This window comes from Nicotiana sylvestris, chromosome 4 (assembly GCF_000393655.2).
Source record: "Nicotiana sylvestris chromosome 4, ASM39365v2, whole genome shotgun sequence".
Classification (NCBI taxonomy): Eukaryota; Viridiplantae; Streptophyta; class Magnoliopsida; order Solanales; family Solanaceae; genus Nicotiana; species Nicotiana sylvestris.
In genome coordinates, this window is record NC_091060.1 from 140,757,303 (window position 1) to 140,777,955 (window position 20,653).

The 20,653-nt window shown below is 42.1% G+C and overlaps 1 protein-coding gene across 1 annotated transcript; it reads right to left on the reverse strand.

Moving 5' to 3' along the window:
• Positions 1-1,359: 1,359 nt before the first annotated feature.
• Positions 1,360-19,472, reverse strand: LOC104212377 (GATA transcription factor 19-like). The gene is made up of 10 exons (XM_009761605.2): positions 18,875-19,472; positions 6,901-6,981; positions 6,698-6,828; positions 5,573-5,686; positions 5,341-5,455; positions 4,865-4,924; positions 3,605-3,673; positions 2,929-3,009; positions 2,722-2,786; positions 1,360-2,646 (listed from the first exon to the last, which is right to left on the reverse strand). Coding segments are annotated over exons 1-10 (999 nt in total). The 5' UTR covers positions 19,157-19,472; the 3' UTR covers positions 1,360-2,645.
• Between the last annotated feature and the right edge of the window lie 1,181 nt (positions 19,473-20,653).

Sequence of the window (20,653 nt, forward strand, 5' to 3'; positions counted from 1 at the left end):
CGGTAAGATACCATCAAATTAAATACTTTAAACTATAATACGTAATTATCTAACTAACATGACTAAATTGATCATTTGTGTAAGTTCTGATGATGTCCTTTTATTTTTAATTCACATATCATACTAATGTAATAATTAATATTTTTCAGCTTGCAGATGATTTAAACGGTTAAACCATCACGTGTCACTATTAACGTGCAACGCACGTTCATAGATACTAGTATACTAATAAGTACGTCACAGTATTCAACAATAAACTAACTATAACATAGGGGTGTACATGGACCAGATTGGTTCAGTTTTTATCAAAACCAAACCAAACCAACTATATCGATTTGAATTAGTTCGGTTTTGTCAGGTTTTTCGGGTTTTTTTTGTTACATGAATATTATTTCAATCTTACTTTGTTAAATTTATAGACAAAGCGTTGATAAGTGAATATATGTTTAGTAAATATAGAAAAAATTGACAAACATATGATCTATTAAAATATTCTAATGGGAGAATTTTTTTAGTAACACATGATAGTTATTTTCTTAGTCGTCTAACAATAATTTTTCGTTAATTTACGCTTTTAAGGTTAATACATGAGAGGATCCCAAATATTTCTACATTTTCTAAAGAAAAATCACTATAAAGTCTTAAAAATATAAATAAAATTTATATATTTATATGTCGGTTTGGTTCGGATTTTTTTATTCAATACCAAACCAAGTCAAACCAAACCTAGTCGGGTTTTTTAATCAATTTGATTTAATTTTTCGGTTTGGTGCGATTTTCCAGTTCAGTTTGAACACCCCTACTATAACATCCACCAAAATTCGTCGTGGATTGACAACTTACAAATTCGTTCACATATACACTGAGGCAAAAGTGAACACCTTCCAGAAAAACGTTAATATTATTATTTTGTATAGGCACACATGATATGTAAACATCTGTGCCTCTTGCATTTTTCAAAGCATTCATTATTTTGCCATAGTATACAAAAATAACAACATACCATCCCATATGTAGGGTTTGAGGGTACGATGTACGCAAACCGATCTCTACCTCATGCAAGGTGAAGAAGCTGTTTCCAATAAACACTCGGCTCAAGCAACAAGAACTTCTGCTTACGCACAACAATAGTCTTGTTTCCAAACTGATGTAACATTTTTCTTCCTTTAGCTTTTAAGTTCGTAAATACAATTTCAAGTCGTTGAGAAGGGAAAAAAATACACAATTCCAAGTCCCAAATTTTCATTTGTACTGGAGTTTATTGCTCCTTTAGTACCGTCATTTGACGATTTTTGAGATTCTACTACAATTTTATGCACAATCTTCTAAGACAATTTGTAACATTTCAGAACGGAGAAGAACATCAACTGGTAATATATATTGTAGTTTCAAAATATGCAAAGTATACTTTAAATGACAATTTTGTTTACTTACATTACTTCAACATTCGGTCGATTGTACATTAAATATGATTTCCAAAAGAACAAATGAGATATCCATCGGAAAAAGAAAAAAAAAACAAACTCCCTCAATTAATTTTTGCCACCCAGCCAGCTATCCGGAATGGAATAGCATCTCGGCCTCAGCCAAATGAGTCCCTGTGGTACTCTCATTAGCACGAAACAATGTCATATAGGGAGACCAATGTTGCTCAGAAATGTAAGGAGCTTGGGGTCAATGGACTTAACATGAAGCTTCAACCCACAGGTAGAACAAGACTAAAATATCTAATCCTATTTAGAGACAGGATTCAAGACTTTAGATCAGTAGAATGTGGACACTACCATACCCACGGTGGCTTTGTGACAACAGGTACAGATTTAGTGCGCATGTGTATCTATTATTAACTTTGCACTGCCATGGAGGGGGAAGCTTGGGTTCACTGTCTCCATACATTATTACATTTCAATTTTCAGCTAAAAAAATAGTACTGTAGAAGCTTTCTTATTAAGAGGAGGAAAAAAAGAAACAATTATGGGAGTAACTGAGGGTCGGGTGCTTGATAATCAGGTAAATTGGATGAAAAATAAAAAGAGAATCTAAAGTTCAGTTTTAACTTCTTATTTCCTTTCTATCTGGGAGAAGAGGGGGCATACTCAATTTTTAAAACCCAAGTCTATCACCAGGAAAACTAGATGATCATTCACTGATCTGGGAACGATGCAGCTAAGTCAGAAAACATAGTTATACCCGACCTATATGCACAAGGAATGTTCCGAATCTATAGATAATCAAGTCGGGATGAAGTAGAAATAATCTCAGTCCTTACAGGTGGTTTGAAGCAAGTATTAATCGTTATTAAATCCCAGTAAGTACCAAGTAAAACCATTCAATTAAGAAAGGATTTTGAAAGAAACATGAGATCATCAGATTAGCAAAGCTGTTAAACTATACTGTACACAGAGTGAAACTATATATACAACGAAGGTGTAGAATTCCGACTAGCTCATGATGTACAGGAAGCAATTAATCACACTAGTATGAATTGGCTAGGCACCAATAGTATTACTTACTCATTTACAAGCATCAACACTTCTTGCATCCATTCCAAATTAACAGGGTTAGTTTGAAATGGTAAAATCTCTCTGGAAAAGGAGATGTCACTGCAATCGGGGTATGTTACAACAATAATTACAGGCTGTCAACCTGTGCAAGTTTCAAATATTAGCAAGGAGAGCTACTTCATTTCGGCTAATGGTGTCTTAAAGAATCAAAACTTACTAGTCAAAATTTGCAGGAATGTCAATTTCAGTTTTGGAAGCATTTCCAATATCAACTAGAGTTTCCTGCAGATCCAAAATTTCGGTGACAAAATGCGTTCTAATCATTTCGGCTAAAAAGATTCAAAAAATCTTTCATGAATAATATTAAGGAAGACAGTGATAATAAAGCTGTGCAATTGTGAAATAACTCTCAAACTACACTTACCTGCTCAACAAGATCACTAGAAGGACTAATGATACCCACAGGTATCTCATTTGCAAGATTGCTCCTAGCGCTGAATAGATTCTGAACCAAAAATGGCAAAAATACTGTAAGGTAAAAACATTTAACTAAAAATAGAGTTGCCTATTTCCATTCAAAGTATGCATGTTGAGATCCTCATCCAGTGTCAAGACAGTAGCATACTCCCATGTGACATTGACACCCAAATGGTAGAGCCTCATTGCAACAAATGATTAAATAGACACCATCTGGTTAGCATCCGGATAATTGGTTAAGTTGAAATTTAAGCCATATGATGACAGCTTCAAATCAGTTGGACAAAAGAAAATCAGTTGGACAATTGGTGAAAGCATACTATAAAAATAACACTGCTACAGTGTCCTGTTTTTATTGACAGATTGGGTCAGTGGAATTAGAACAAAACAAACTTGTTAAATTTTTGTCAGTGACACTCATAAAGTTAATTCGTTGTTCTTTCTCGTTCAACCCTTCTTTTATCATTATATTTCAGTGTAATTCCAATATGAATTTAATATGTACTACGATATAACCTATGAGGAAATATTTCAATTGTTGCTATTAAAAAGTGTGTGCTAGAATATAGCATATGAGGAAATATTAAACATCGTACACATAATTGAACAAAATCAAAATATACCTTTTCTACATCAGCACAATGATCAAGACATCCTTCAGCAAATGCCTTCGTGGGATTGTCAGGATTTCCCTGCATGCAGAGAGTATTTTGTAATAAAGTGCTTCCATATATGTTCATCCTGGCAACTGGAGAAGTTTTGACCTTCTAAATTGGATGGGTGACAACAACAAACCCAATATGTTCCCAACAGGTGGGGTCTGGGGAGGGTAGTCTATACGCAGACCTTACCCCTACTTAATGCAGATAGAGAGGTTGTTTCCAATAGACCCTCGGCTTGGAAAGGGTGAGAATTAGAAGAAGAAAAGCAAGAAAGGAAGAGAGAAGAAAAAGATGGAGATAAAGGATAAGTAGTACCAAAAAATATCAACAGGGAATACAATATCTGAGGGACATGCGTGCTACTAAGACTATCAGTGAGCAACTAAAAAACTACCCACTAACCTTCAACCCTAATCCCCGACCTCCACACCCTCCTATCAAGGGTCATGTACCTCAGTAAGCTGAAGCAGCGCCATGTCCTGTCTAATCACTTCTCCCCAGTACTTCTTAGGCCTACCTCGATCTCTTCTCAAACTCGCCATGACCAACCTCTCACACCTCCTAACAGGAGCATCAATGCTTTTCCTCTTAACATGTCCGAACCATCTCAGCCTCTACTCCCGCATCTTGTCCTCCACGGAGGCTACTCCCACTCTGTCCCGGATAGCTTCATTCTTAATCTTATCTCTCCTGGTACACCCACACATCCATCTCTACTACTTTCATCTTCTGCACGTGGGAGTTTTTGACTGGCCAACATTCAGCCCCATACAGCATAGTCGGTCGAACCACCACTCTATAGAACTTACCCTTAAGTCTCGGCGGCACATTCTTATCATATAAAACACCGGAAGTGAGCCTTCATTTCAACCATCCCGCTCCGATGCGATGTGCAACATCTTCGTCAATCTCCCTGTTACCTTGGATAATAGATCCGAGATACTTAAAACTAGCTCTCTTGGGGATAAATTGAGCATCAAGCTTTACCTCTACGTCTGCTTCATGGGTCCGGACGGGTGACATCCCGCATGTAAAAAACAAAACTTCAATTTTCTAATCAGGAACACTAAGATGGATGAATGAGTTAACATTTTCAGGAGGTCCTTTTTATGAAGGAGAAATAGCATGTATACACAGCCAAATAACAGTATACTAGATATAGCATATAGGAATATAGTTCACACCACTAACAAATTTCTCATTCTTGCTGATGAAACATACCAGTTCTTTTGGTTCAACAGATAATTTCCTCGATCCCTTGCTTAGATCTCTCAATGTTCCCTATATATCCAACAATATGGGGTGAATAAGAGCTTGATATAATTTTAGATCCAATAAAATAGAATATACAAATCTTGAATTAAAAAAAAAAGTACAAATCAGCTGATTTGATTAGGCGAAACCCAATCGATTTGGTGCTTGGTGCAATTTTCAAAGTATTGACCCAGAATGCAGTTGATAATAGCAGTTAGTTTGAACTTCCCACTACCAAAAGAAAAGAGAAGAAAATCATCAACTGCAGTAGCTAGAAGAGGTTGGGGGGGGGGGGGGAGAGCAAATGTTGTGTTATGCGAAGGAGAGAGAGAGAGAGACAGAGAAAGAGAGAGAGCGCAAATGTTGTGTTATGCGAAGAACCAAAAGATCAGGAAACTTCATGACCATTAAGTTGAAGAAAAAGAAAAGATTGCCATGCATACCTTGTTTGCCCACTTTAGTCCACATGCATTGCAGAGTGTCCTTGGTCCATCTGGCCCGCGGCGCATTGCTGGCGTACAATTTTCACTCACACCACAATGGTGACACTTTCCAGGACTAATAATTCAGAAAGAATCAAGCAGGAAAAAAGATTGGCACTTTTGCGGTCAGAGCAGAAGTAGATCAGTTAGTAGAGGCTGAAGCAATAAAAGTTGTAAAAAGATGTGAACTCACACAGTTTCAGAAAGTTGAGTGCCATCTCCTTCAAGGCTACTCTTGGCTGAGTCGCAGTTAGAAGATCCAGAACTTGCTTTCAAAGATGCAAATTGACCATTCTTCCGATGCATCCTAATATACATTGCCAAGTTATACTCAAAACCTCGACATTTATACCAGAAATTGCTTCTTGTTAAGCTAAAAAAATAAGTTGCTTTAGATTTTGCTTGAAGCTTCTTTTTTTTTTCCGCTGGGGGGGGGGGGGGGTTGATGAGAAGAAAAGCCACTGTGTTTCAGTCTTTCAGGATATGATGAAACAGAAATCAGACTCTGGTTTTCAAGTAAACAGACACTTTCAGGGACAAATTCTTTTAAGCTATACTTTTCCAAAGCAAATTGACCAAAATCCATGTGTCTTCTCTCATAAAGACGTGTTAACCAGTTTTGAACAAAATTATTGTCCTTTTCATTTTCAGTTTTGATGAATACTATGGCTTCCAATATATGCAAAATCTTTGTGAGAAACCAACAACACAGACAGGACCCTAATCCAAAACTTAAGCGAAGAGACGAGCATTTGGCTGATTGCATATCAACCTAAGAACTGATCTTGTAAATACATTATTACTATATGAATTCTGTCACAGAAGTAGTCTAGAAAACCAAAGACGAGGAAGATTTGAGGACAAACAGACATCATATTAAATTGGAAAAACAGCATCTGTAAATGGCATTGATACCATGTTGTTACTAACATTTGGACATGAAAGAGTGTTTGAAAAGAACATCAAAAGAAAGCGTGCAAACAGCAATTCCCGTTCTTCATGATTGACAAACCAATATCATCTTATATTTATTATTTTTATCATTACCAATTTCACATCATCAAATATCATTGCCGGGAAGGGGAGCCTTGGAGCAATGGTCAAGTTATTTTCGTGTGACCTATAGGTCACGGGTTTGATCCATGGATGCTTGCATCAGGGTAGGTTATCTACATCACACCCCCTTGGGGGCAACCCCTCCGCGGACCCTGCGTGAATGCGGGATACTTTGTGCACCGAACTGAACTGCCCTTTTAAATATCATTGCCAGGTTAAAAACTCAAAGAAAACCAAAATAGTAGAAGGCATATCATTTTACCTTTGAGCAACCTCCTTCCTGACACTATATCTAATTTTCTTGTCAAAACATCTCTCCTTTCGCTTCTCTCGGAATCTAACCAAGGAGGCAAATCTTCTTGAAAGATTAACTTGCTTTGGAAAATCCTCAACCTAAAACATTATACTGGTCATCCAAAAGTATCGCCGAACTATAGTGCAAGTTATAGTATTAGTTTAGAATACCTTGTTGTCGAAAGGAACTTCAACAGTGGGCACAGCAGTAGGAATGTCACATCCCCCCAATAGCAAGAGCACTGCTTGCACCTGTTTTCACCAAATAAGCCAGAGTCAATTTCTAGATCTTTGCCAGTCGCAATGCAACATCTACACATGATTGACAACAGCGGTAGCAACTTTGTCCAAATACAGGAAAAGAACCATGATTTACATGACACGGACAACTGAAGCAAAACACCATACCATGTAATGTGGAGACACCATTATTATTTCAGTAAACATGTGTTTACCGTAAAAATAGTAATAGCAATTAAATTTGTCAATGGGATTCTAAAAATACGTGATCTATTTTTATGCTAGTTGTTAGAGGAGTGGATGCTAGATATGTGGAGTTTAACGACGAAATACAAGCTAAAACGGGGCAATAATCAAACCGAGGGGCTTGCTACCCGGGCCTTCAGACTGATCGATGAAAGGCTTCGAGGTCGATGCCTGGGCTCGAGCTCGAGCTATCGGGGACAACCGGGAAGGGAATAACAGTTAGGATAGAATTAAAGAAGGCTCTTTTATGGCCAATATCAAGCAATAAATGAAGAAGAAGTAGCCTCGAGCGAGTAAGTTAGAGAGAAAAGAGAGAGAGATTATTGATCTTGTGTAGAATAGTTGGAGTTGCAACAACCGGCTTTACAAAGTGATGGGGACCCCGTTATAGTACAAAATGCATTAACCGTAAAGGCATGGAGACGGGACGGCTGAATGTGACACCTTGAGACAAGCCCCGGATAGGTCAGTTTTGGCAGATTTAGCCGTGTGCCTTGGAAATTCCCCTCCGGCATGTTATAGCTGTTAGTACGCAATGCCCTCCGGAGCCGGTACCTGACGACCCCCGAGGGTAGGTCTCGACCTTGGCTTCGAGCCTCGAGAAGCATGACCACGAGACGACCCAATGACGGGGAAATCGGCCCCCGGATTTACCGCATACAGATAGTCTCCGCGTTTCTTAGAGTGAAAGCGGTAAGAAACAAACCTGAATTTCTGCTTCCTTCGATGTTCTTGCAATCGGCGACGGCTACGAGGCGCCAAGGTGCAACACGCACGATGTTCCTGCAGGTCTCCGCATTGACTGCGGCGGTTGGCTGCCTTTTGGATTCCTTCAATGTGCACATGGCGCTTTTATAAATACTCCCCTTCTTTCTTTCTATACCCCATCTCGTGCCCAAAACCCCTAATAAGGTTCGTTCTTCCTTTGCTCTTGTTCTCTTTCAGGAACGCAATTCTTTTTCTTCCTTCAGAATCTTCCAAGGATGGCGAAAATTTCCACTTCTGCTTCCAAGGAGGTCGCGGGTTCGTCTTCTTCGCTTTTCTCTCAAGGCGAAGTGGCTACTCCTCCTTGTGCTGAGGAATGCGTCCCAGGATCCTTTGCGATGACCTCCGATTTCAAGGTCAAGAGACCTTCCGCGAAGCCAGGGCGTCGTGAGCCTGTAACTCGGTATATCAACTCGATAACGGACGTCGGGAGAGTGAGGGTTGACTGTCGCTGGGATACCGTGCTTGTGGAGATTCCTGCTCGGGAGGAAGATATTACGGCTCATAAAGCCGGCTTTCTGAGTGTATACACCTACCCATTTACCGTGGGGCCACCCTCGCCCCCGATCGATCCCGTGATTCTCGACTTCTGCCCGAGTTACCAAGTGACTCTGGGCCAAATTCATCCTTCGTTCTGGCGTGTGATTTATATGATCAGGTATTAATCGAACATGATAGAGGAGATGCCCTTCACCCTCAAGCATCTGATCCGGATGTATAGTCCCCGTCTTCTCCGTGGGGGCTTAATCAAGCTTCGTTGCCGGGCCCCGAGATCCCTTTTTGCCTGCACCGAGGAGCTCGGGGACGAGGGATGGGTAAGCCGATTCGTCCGAGTGAGGACGTCTGACCTGATTCCAGTGGAAAAGATGTCGTTCCCTAAGAAGTGGAACGTAAGTAAACGTGTTGTCGGGTCTTCTTTTGCTTCTTTTTGGCGATATTTTCAAGTATCTAACTCTGCTTTTCTTGCTTTTTTTTAGCCGTAGCGATCTACCCTGGTGCGGTGTCGGATCTCCAGAGTTGGGTCGACCGCTTATACTCAATTTGCCCATATACCAAACGAGTGTGGCGAGATTTATCCCGAGCTCGGTGGGAAGCCAAAGACCATGGTGAGTCCCGAGCCTTGTTGCAACCGCATACTTTGACGTAGATCGCTATTAGTAGCGTTCTTCATCCTTTGTATTTAACCTCTGCATTCATGTAGGTATAGGGGAAATCCCTTTGACGAAGGAGGCACCACCCGTCAGAGGGGACGTCCTGGTGCTTGTCGAGAAGAAGAAAAGGTAGGGGAGTCTGCCGGTTGGGCCTCCGGAGCTCAAGAGGGTTAAGGCGGAAGATTCCAAGGTTGATCCGACAGTTCTGACCTCCGAGATAGTGGGAAACCCTCGAGCTGAAGGTGAGGGAGAACGCAGCTTCTCAACGGCCCCCGAAGAGCGTATAGACTCGGCCGACCCCGGGGCCGTAGGGATGGATGCTCCCGGACCGGAGTCTGATGCCGTTGTGGCCCAGCTTTGCGGTGGCGAAGCAATGGATGGAGTATCAAGCACTACCCCCGAGTTGGCGGGTGGCCGGAATTCTTCCCGAGTTGGGATGCCCTTGGTGGGCAGTTCGGAGGGGCCTGAATCTGGGGTCCAGGGTGAACAAGGGACGGAGGTTTTGACTGATCTTGTTAACCCTTTGGTTGTTGTTGATTCTCCTCAGGGAGAGATCCTACCGTCTCACGGAGTGCAAGACGCCCCACGTGAAGAGCCTTCTGAAGCAGGGGCACCAGTCAAAGGCGGAGATGCACTCGAAAGGTCGCCGACCATTCTCGAGGGAGGTCCCGAGGTTGATGCTTCATTTATTTTCGGTGAGATGGGCAGACTCTGCGAGCGGGTAATTTTTGCTAACCTTGTCCGCCGCCCTGGGCTGTTCCGGTCTTCGTTTTTCTAATTTGTCTTTTTACGTGGCTTCAGGCTAAAGTGCTTTATAACCAGGCTTTCACCCAGTATCAGGATGAGGTGAGCCGCCGCAAGCGTGAGAAAGCCTATCTTACCGAGCAGGTTACTCATCCCCCGTTTTTACTATTATTCAGATCCTTGTGAGATTCTACTGCTTTTAACTTCTCCGACCTAGTTTGCGCAGTTTGAGAAGGAGAACGCCCTGCTAAGAGGGGAGCTTCAGGCCAGAGATGCTGAAATTTCCGACCTTAGTCGGTACGTAAACGAAATGGCTTCCGAGAGGGACACCCTCCAGGGGAAGGTAACCTTGATCGAGCGTCAGCTCCAGGATGCGAAGGAGGATAGTGACAAATACAAGGGTCTCCCTTCCGAACTGGTGGCTGCATTGTTTCGGATCAAAGCCGAGGCCGAGGCGCTTGTATCCTCGCACGGGGGGAGCTGTTGTTGCAGATTCTTGCGTTGGGAAGGCGTTTGAGGGGCTTAGCCCGATTTTACCTCGAGCTGCGGATCGTGCCTGGCCGGTTTCCCGAGAGCAGACCGTTGGGGGTGCGTCGGATGGCAGCTAGGCGGTGCTAAAAATGAGGGTGGATCACCAGGGAGAGAAGATGTCGTTGAGAAGGGGTCGTCGGAGGACTTGTAGTTGCCAAGGTGCAACCCTTGGAGAGCCATTGTGGATGCGATTTTGGCAATAAATTAGGATCTTTGTTGATTTTCCTGTCGATTTTCTTGTTGATCTTCCCGTTTGTATATAGTACTTTCTTACTGGTATATGTATAAAAATGAATCCTGCAGCTTTGTTTCCCTTATTCCCCTTTTTTGCCCGGAATTCAGCAAGAATTGGCAAGAAACCTTAGATCTGTGATATGGCCCTAGGGCTCGTTAGGCAAGCTCGAGGCTTTCACGCGCCTGGTCGATGCGACCTTTAATGCAAACTGCCATTAGAGCTCTTATGTTTTTGCTCAACTGTTTTGGGTTCAATCTCCGAGTCGGGCTTCGACTCGAGCTCAATCGACCCTCAAGTTTTACATTTGCATGGGCTGGCAACAATTAGGGTTGTTCATCGGTTGGTACGATACAGTATTTAGACATTTCGATTCGGTATTTTCGGTATTCGGTTTCTTAAAATACTATACCAATACCGTACCTAATTAAATTCGGTATGGTTCGGTTTTTCTTCTTTCGGTTTCGGTTTATTCGGTTCGGTAACTTCGGTTTATTCGGTTTGAATACTAACTAGTGCATAGAGTCATACACTCTAATATTCTTAATTAAAGTACTCAAAAATACAAAACTGAAAATGTTTGTTAAAAAACTTTTGTCCAAAACTAGCAAATATTGACCCAAATAGAGAAAATTGTATATAAAAGAATATTTGATCATTAGAAATGTCTTGTTACTTGTTTAGAGTTAATTGATGAACTTTGAGAATAAAGGAAAGTAAAATTTTAGATTTTTTATATTTATGTTATAATTGATAATATGTGTTTTGTGTAATATAATATATATTTCGGTATGATATCGATATTTCGGTATTTTAGTTTAAAATACCAAATACCATACCTAATACCAATTTTTTTTTAAACTTAAACCAAATACCATACCAAATACCAAAATACCGTATACCAAATACCAAAATTTTCGGTTTCTGTACGGTAATTCGGTATTTACCAAATTATGCCCAGCCCTAGCGACAATGGCTCTTATGCCTTGGGTCGAAGCAACCTTTTATGTATGTGGCCCTGAGGCTCATGAAGCTGGCGGTGATGGCTTTTACAATCTTGCCCTTAGGCATGTATAGTTAACTATTTTGGATCCGGTCTCCGAATCGGGTTACGACTCGAGCTCGCTTTGACCCTCAAGCTTTCAAAAATTTTAAGCTGGCGACAGTGGCTCTTACGCTTTTGGTCGTTGCGACCGTTTAGTGTGTGGCCCTGAGGCTCGTTTGGCTGGCGATGATGGCTCTTACGCTTTTGCCCTTAGGCGTATGTAGGCTTTGTTTTCCTCTCGTTAAGGACTTTTTGAAATGATTTTGCCTGACCCGTCGTCGGTTCAGGAAGAACCTCGATTTCAAGTTGTTAGCGGCGATGCTCGCGCACCTCAGAAGGCTTATAGCTCGTAGGCTGAGTAGCTCGAAGCCTTTGTGATTTGGAGCTGAGATGGTCGAAGCTCGTTTGCCTGTCGAGGGTAGCCTGTTTTAACTGGTTCTTTTCGAAGTAGATTCGAAGTAATGGCCTGTGATTTTATTGTGACGGTCGGGCGTCCCCGAGTCGCGTTAATTTGGTTGGTGCAGCCGTATTGACCGTAGTCATTTGCGTTTGGCCGGAGCCACTTTTGATCCCGAATGTGGTAGTTTAGGCGTCTACATCGAGGGTATGCCCTTTCGGGAGTCTTACAAATGCGACATATAGCCTAACTTCGGGACTAAGTTTTACGCCTGTAGTAAGGTCTTACAAAAATTTCATGTCTGTTGAGGCCTTACAGGTGTAGTCGTTGGTACTTGATATGAGTTTTCATTTGAGACCGAGTCTGCCCGCTTGGGGTCTTACGGTCCCGGGTTTTTTAACGGATGGCGATTGGCAACAGTCTCCGAGTCATCGAGTTTGCTTAGGCTCGGGGGCCGTCACTCGTGAGCTCGAAGTTGCCTCCTTGAGGGCTTATATTTTTGGAGATTCCGACCCTAGGGCCGCGTGGGCGCCAAATTGTTGATGCTAGTCTCCGAGTATTTCGGGGCGTACTCGATGGAGGGATCCCTGCCGTGAACATGCTGAATTTTCTTTGGAGTACGAGATACTTTTGGTGAAAGATATTCTTTGATTGCTTGGCGTAAATACATGCCGTTGTGTTGTCGTAAGCCAAGCTTATGCGGACACGGTTCGTTCGACTGTTTGGCCCGGTACATCATTTCCTATTGGAACATCGTTTGTCGTTTCCTGGTACAGGGTTGATTGTGAAGGAAACCCTGTAGGCTTGTAGCGCGTGGACGTTGCCTCGTTAAAAACCTTGCCGACAAAAACCCATTTCGGGATAAAAAACTCGGTCGAAGGAAAAGAGTGCAACGTTTGCTAGAGGATTTTTGCGGGATTTTCCGATCGGGTACCCTAGCAGTAGTACCGTTTAAGCATCGATACATTCCAGTTGCTCGGAAGTTGGTCGCCTTCCATGGTGCCAAGCTTATAGGATCCCTTGCCAACTATCCCGAGGACACGGTACGGTCCTTCCCAATTCTGGTCCAGCTTCCCTTCATTAGGGTTTTGGGTATTGAGAGTAACCTTCCTCAGGACCAAGTCCCCGATCCTGAAATATCGGAGATTTGTTCTCCCGTTATAGTATCTTTCGATTTTCTGCTTCTGGGCAGCCATCCGAATCAGCGAGGCTTCCCGCCTTTCATGGAGTAGCTCGAGGGCCGTTGTCATGGCCTTATTGTTCGAGCCCTCATTAGTGTGCTGGAATCTGGCGCTCGGCTCCCCAACTTCCACTGGTATCAACGCCTCGGCGCCATACACTAGAGAGAAAGGTGTTTCCCCGGTGCTTAATTTTGAAGTTGTTCGATATGCCCATAGCACCTCGGGCAGCGTTTCTCTCCATTTTCCCTTGGCGCTCTCCAGTTTCTTTTTTAAGTTCTGAATGATGGTTTTATTTGTGGATTCGGCCTGGCCGTTTGCACATGGATGGTAAGGCGTTGACAGAATTCTCTTAATTTTATTATCTTCTAGGAACCGTGTTACCTTGCTCCCGATGAACTGCCTCCCGTTATCGCACGTTATTTCGGATGGGATTCCGAACCGGCATATGATGTGATCCCATATGAAATTGATGACTTCCTTCTCTCTTATTTTCTCGAAGGCCTGTGCTTCCACCCATTTTGGAAAGTAGTCAGTCAAAAATAAAATAAATCTAGTCTTACCTGGTGCCGTCGGCAAAGGGCCGACGATATCCATTCCCCATTTCATGAATGGCCATGGTGATAAAACGGAATGTAGTTGCTCGCCGGGTTGGTGGATCATGGGAGCGAATCTCTGGCACTTGTCGCACTTTCGGACGAATTCTCTGGTATCTTTTTCCATGCGGTCCCAATAGTAGCCCTCTCTGATCACCTTTCGGACCAAGGAATCGGCGCCGGAATGATTTCCACAGGTGCCCTCGTGGATCTCTCGGAGTACATAATCTGTGTCACCTAGTCCAAAGCATACCGCCAGGGGGCCATCGAAACTTCTCCGGTACAGAGTCCCATTTTCGTCGAGCAAGAACCGGGCTGCTTTGGTTCGCAGGGCCCTCGATTCTTTTGGATCTGCGGGCAGCTTTCCGTCTTTTAAATAATCAATGTATTTATTTCTCCAACCCCATGTCAGACTGGTGGAGTTAATCTCCGCGTGACCTTCCTCGACCACTAATTTAAACAATTGGACAATAGCTCCGGGGAGTACGTCTTCTTCTTCAGCAGAAGATCCCAGATTCGCGAGGGCATCGGCCTCCCTGTTCTGCTCTCGAGGTACATGGACTAAGGTCCATTCTTTGAAGCGACGTAACGCGGCTTGGATTTTGTCTAAGTACCTCTGCATTCTGTCCTCTCGAGCTTCGTAGCTCCCGTTCACCTGGCTCACTACGAGGAGCGAATCACATTTTGCCTCGACAATCTCGGCTCCCAAACTTTTGGCCAATTCTAAACCTACAATCATAGCCTCGTACTCGGCTTCGTTGTTAGTCAATTTTGCGATTTTTATGGATTGTCTGATTATGCCGCCAACGGGTGGCTTTAGGACTATACCGAGCCCGGATCCTCTTATGTTTGTGGCACCGTCTTCACAGGGTCCATACCCCGAAGGACGTGCCTGATTTCAATAAAAGTTCCTTCTCTACCTTGGGTACGAGGGATGGCGAGAAATCGGCCATGAGGTCCGCCAGAATTTGGGACTTGATGGCCGTTCGAGGTTGATACTCGATATCATACCCTCCGAGTTCAATGGCCCATTTGGCCAATTGACCCGACAGTTCGGGTTTATTTAGTATGCTCCGGAAGGGGTACGTTGACAGAACGCAGATACGGTGACACTGAAAATAAGGCTTCAGCTTACGCGAGGCGCTTATCAGTGTAAGAGCCAATTCTTCTAGATGGGGATACCGGGTTTCGGCATCCCCCAAGGTTCGGCTTACGTAATAAATAGGAAATTGTGTACCTTGCTCCTCTCGAATCAGTACGCCGCTCACCGCTATTTCAGACACGGCCAGGTACAGGTATAGCGTTTCATCCTCCTTGGGCGTGTGCAACAAAGGTGGGCTAGTCAGGTATCGTTTCAGTTCTTCTAAGGCGTGTTGGCATTCTGGAGTCCATTCGAAGTTGCTCTTTCTTTTGAGTAGAGAGAAGAAATGGTGACTTTTATCTGATGACCTCGATATGAATCTGCCCAGGGCCGCTATCCGTCCTGTTAGTCGTTGGACGGCTTTTACATTGTTCACCACCGTGATTTCTTCGATGGCCTTTATCTTGTCGGGATTGATCTTGAAACCATGAAGCCCAGGAATTTGCCCGAACCCACTCCGAAGGCACACTTCTCAGGGTTGAGCTTCATGTTGTAGCTTCTGAGGATGTCGAAAGTTTCCTGCAAATGGATCAAATGGTCCTCTGCGCGTAGGGACTTGACTAGCATATCATCAATATATACTTCCATTGATTTACCTACTTGATGCTCGGAACATTTTATTAACTAGGCGCTGGTACGTTGCCCCTGTGTTTTTTAGCCCGAAGGGCATTACATTATAGCAATATGTACCATACTTTGTGATGAACGAGGTCTTTTCCCTGTCCCCGGGGTTTATTTGGATTTGATTATACCCCGAGTAGGCATCGAGAAAAGTGAGGGTCTCGTGGCCGGCCGTAGCGTCGATCAGACGATCGATATTAGGCAATGGGAAGGAATCTTTGGGGCACGCCTTATTCAAGTTTTTATAATCTACGCACATTCTTAGCTTGGTCCCCTCTCTGGGCACTACTACTATGTTGGCCAGCCATTCGGGGTACTTTACCTCTCTAATGGATCCGATCTTAAGAAGTTTCGCTACCTCTTCTTTGATGAAGGCATGTTTTACCTCGGACTGCGGTCTTCTCTTCTACTTCACGGGTTTAACTTTGGGATCAACGCTCAGCCTGTGAGAGGTTATTTCCAGCGGGATTCCTGTCATATCTAGGTGGGACCAAGCGAAATAGTCGAGATCGGGCATGTGGGGATCGGCGCCTCATGGTGGACCGCAAACATTTCTTTCGCTGCCCGCTGTTCTCCATGTATAGTCGTGATGCCATCCCTTGTGGGAAACCTTATTACCTGATGCAAGGTTGAGGGTACTGCTCTCATGCTGCGTATCCAAGGCCTGCCGAGTAATGCATTGTACCTCATGTAGTCGTCGATGACCTGGAACTCGGTGTTCTGAATCGCGTCGGACGTGTCGATCAGGAGGGTGATCTCTCCTTTCGTTACTTCGCCGGTCATGTTAAAGCCGTGGAGGATTCGAGGAACGGGAACGACTTGATTGAGCAACCCCAGCTGTTCTACTACCTCTGATCTAATTATGTTGGCCGAGCTACCTGGATCCACGAGCACGCGCTTTATCCTGGTATTGTTTAAAAGAAACGAGATCACCAGTGTGTCGTTGTATGGTTCTATCATGGCCTCGAGGTCCTCCTCGCTGAATATGAGGGTGTCTTCGGGCACGCGGTTTTGGGTCGGTCCTTCTTCCGTAGTGGACGTTCTCGTTCGTTTGAACATGGGTCCTTGGGGAACGTCGGTTCCCCCAATAATCATGTGGACGTAATGTCGGAGAAGCTTCCCTTATGCCCGGGTTAAGTTTGGTGGTGTACCGACATCTAGAGCAGTCTTGTCCTTCTCTCTGCTGTTTTCAAGGTTCTGGTTCCCCATTTTGTTCACCGAGCTAGGCGCTCTGTCCTGAAATCGAAGATCTCAGACAAGAAAATGCATGAAAGATAACTTGCGTTGTGTAACGAAACCAGCAAGAAAATAATCACTATTATTTTTAGCCCCACAGTAGGTGCCAAACTATTTACCGTGAAAATGGTAATAACAATTAAATTTGTAAATGGGACTCTAAAAATACGTGATCTATTTTTATGCTAGTTGTTAGAGCAGTGGATGATGGATATGTGGAGTTTAACGACGAAATACAAGTTAAAACAGGGCAGTAATTAAACCGAGGGGCTTGCTACTCGGGCCTCAGACTGATCGATGAAAGGCTTCGAGGTCGATGCCTGGGCTCGAGCTCGAGCTATCGAGGGTAACCGGGAAGGGAATAACAGTTAGGATAGAATTAAAGAAGGCTCTTTTATGGCCAATATCAAGCAATAAATGAAGAAGAAGTATGAAAGCAATAAATGAAAAAGAAGTAGTCTCGAGCGAGTAAGTTAGAGAGAAAAGAGAGATATATTATTGATCTTGTGTAGAATAGTTGGAGTTGCAGCAGCCGGCTTTACAAAGTGATGGGGATCCCTTTATATAGGAGGGGGATCCTGTTATAGTACAAAATGCATTAACTGTAAAGGCATGGAGACGGGACGGCTGGATGTGACACCTTGAGACAGGCCCCGAATAGGTCAGCTTTGTCAGATTTAGCCGTGTGCCTTGGGAATTCCCCTCCTGCATGCTATAGCCGTTAGTACGCAATGCCCTCCGGGGCCGGTACCTGACGACCCCCGAGGGTGGGTCTCGACCTTGGCTTCGAGCCTCGAGAAGCATGACCGCGAGACGACCCAATGACAGGAAAATCGAGCCCCCGGATTTACTACATACAATATGCCTTCTGGATGAGAAGCACCATTTATGAAGAATGAAACCCCAAGATTTCTTGGCTATTTCTGATTCTTGCTATCTGAGGAGCTTAGTAGAGTCATATTGCAGGAAGCAGCAGTTTATAAATTTATATAGCAGGAAAGAAGGTGCAATGACATAAAATTTTCCAACTATATTCTTAAGAAATATTTAGAGTAATATCTTAGTAAATGGGTGCAGTAGAAGGATATTCTCAGCCAAGTTACTACATCCAAACTTATCCCAGGATGTAGAGTTAGCTAGACACCATTTCCATAAAGTGTCCCATTGCTTAGTTGGAGTGGCAACGGGACAGGAGCAAAAGGAGGATGGAAAACTTAAAGAATCATACAATTTACTAGGAATATGATCTGAATACCTTTTAAAGAAATAACCTACTGCTTACAAGACAAAAATGACTTTTCCTAAGCCACTTTTAAGAGACATATTGAACAAGAATAACTGTCGAAGCAGAGAATCAGAAGTGAAAGAGCTAAGATGACCAAGTAACAATGAACGGAGATGCCTCATAATGAAGCCCTTCTCTTCGGATGCTTTGCATGTCCCTGAAATTTTAGAAAACTACAGTAGAAATTTAAAGATAAAATGTTTTTCTTAAAAGGGAATTAGACATAAAGGGATGATTTGAGGTTAAGCCAAGGTATACAAAATCCCAGGTACGTATCCTGGCCACAACACTTAGTGTGAGCCCCCCCATCTGGTCTATCACTCAGAAGCAAAGGTTGTCCTTATGGGCTGTAGTATGCTGCTCTATGGGTTAGTCAAGGTACGTGCAAATTAGCCAGATACCACAAGTCCACAATCTTCCAAAAATAATAAATAAGACTTATTTTTTAATAAATAAAAGTTAAAGATTCAATTTTTGTCCCAAATCATTCTTTAATCCGGCTTCAACAATTCCCATACTTAAACTAATCAATAAATAGCAGTAACACAATTATGGCAAAATTCATCGAGCACAAAAGTAGCTAAGAGTATACGCAGAGTTCACTACATTTGCACACGACAAATCACTTGTTTAAAGCATTAATGTAAAGCACTGAATCTATGATTTGATGGAAACTTCCAAATATAGAAATAGAAAAAGAAAGTAAATTTCTTTCTTAAACATAGAAACTACGGTACCTTCTCAGGAGTGACTGCTGGGAAAACATACACTTCACCTTCAAAAGCAAGAGTAAGCTCACTACTTCTAGAAACTTCCACAACTCCACCACCTCCCCCATATTGATGGTGATTTAAAACCTTCGTTCGTATTTCCTCCGCCTCATCCATAGTTTCTTCACCTCCATCATCCTCATACGTGCCGTCGTCATCCTCCTCCTCCTCCTCCATCTGTATCGACTGTAACGGCGCGTGATCTTCGTACAGACGCGCCTGCAGTGGCCGTGGATTCGCCGTCATCATGATACTCTCTCTCTCTATATCTATATATACACCATGAAATTGAAAACCTAATCCTTAAAAATCACGCAAATTTCATAATTAAAAGAATCATATTTTCACAAACAAGAAAAAAATCTCCGAATTATCTTCGTTTATAAGAAATATATGAATTCTTAAGTATTTGTGATGATATTTTCATTCGAATTTCATGATCAAAATTCAGCTACAGACAGCAAAATGATGGTGATAATGACGAAGAGGAAGAAAGTGTGAAGGAGACAAATGTTCGTTTTAACAAAATGCATCTTAAAAATGGAAAATATTACAGCGTCTGCCATTAGTGTTTCCTTGAAGAGACTTTATTTGGCATTTTTTAATATTTTCCACTTTGAGTATTGATTAAATTAGCTGTGATCCAGTACAGCAGGGTGTAGCTAAATTCGACATTAAGTTGATTTTAGCCGATTATTGATTTGGCTAAAAATAGAAGGAAAATTGGTGGCTGTGATGCAGTAGAGCTCTAGGGAGCGTGTAGCTGATCAAAGTTGTAGTGGAGTAATATATTATAGAGTTATTCTGTGAAGATCTTGGATTAGATTTGGAAGCATAAGTTATTCTATTGGATTGAATTAGGTACAGAGAGTTGTCTGTTCTCATGATTTTTTTCCGGAATTTATAATATTCTATTTTTTCTAAATTTATCCTAAACTATGAATATTAGAGCATTTTTACGTGTCAAAGATGAGTCTTAATTATTTTATGTATATAAAAGGAATAAGTATATTATAAAGTAATATTTCTATTGTGAAAGTCATTATAATTTGCTATTTGAGTTAATTCACATGGCAATTTAAAGCCATATATGCATTTGTGTGTGAATTGACTTGCGAGTAAAAGTAGAAAAAGAAAAAAGACACCCTTTTTGGTGGAATTTGAACTCGAAAAGTTTCATTATAAAAAAAGATTTGTTTAAAATAATATATTTATACTAAATTAATGGATTTTTTAAAAAGTAATCTTTGTGCGTGTTTCTTGCGAAACAATTTAATGTTCTCGAGTCCAACGGAGGAACTCTTATTTGGTAATATCCAATAAACCTAATGGAAAGAGAACAACAGCTATTTAAGCCTGACTAAAATGATATACACTCCAAATAAAACCTCATCCAAGATGTCTAAACATTTCGATTTCGATTTTGATATAATACATTTCTAGCTTCTTTAAGTTGAAACAGAAAATCTAGTCTCCTTCCGTTACAGTTTATATGATACTCTTTAGTTTTTAGTCCGTATCAAAGAGAATTACACATGTCTATATTAGAAACGATTTTAACTTTAAACTTCTCATTTTATTTTAAATATGATAATTTATATTATACATGTGTTTATAACTTGTTTTAGATCATAAATTTCAAAAATCTTTCTTTCCCTTTTAAACTACATGCCCAATCAAACAACATCTTATAAAATGGGACGGAACAAGTATTCCAAAAGATGAAAAGCTAGCAAATGCACTCGA

What these genes read in the sequence shown, in the direction of transcription:
- LOC104212377 (XM_009761605.2), bottom strand. Translation starts at nt 19,156, where the DNA reads ATGATGACGGCGAATCCACGGCCACTGCAGGCGCGTCTGTACGAAGAT. An exon ending in AGGAAGGAGGTTGCTCAAAG is followed by an intron (nt 5,687 to 6,697) that starts GTAAAATGATAT and finishes AATGTATATTAG; the next exon opens with GATGCATCGGAAGAATGGTC. An exon ending in ATTGTGCTGATGTAGAAAAG is followed by an intron (nt 3,010 to 3,604) that starts GTATATTTTGAT and finishes TTTTTGGTTCAG; the next exon opens with AATCTATTCAGCGCTAGGAG.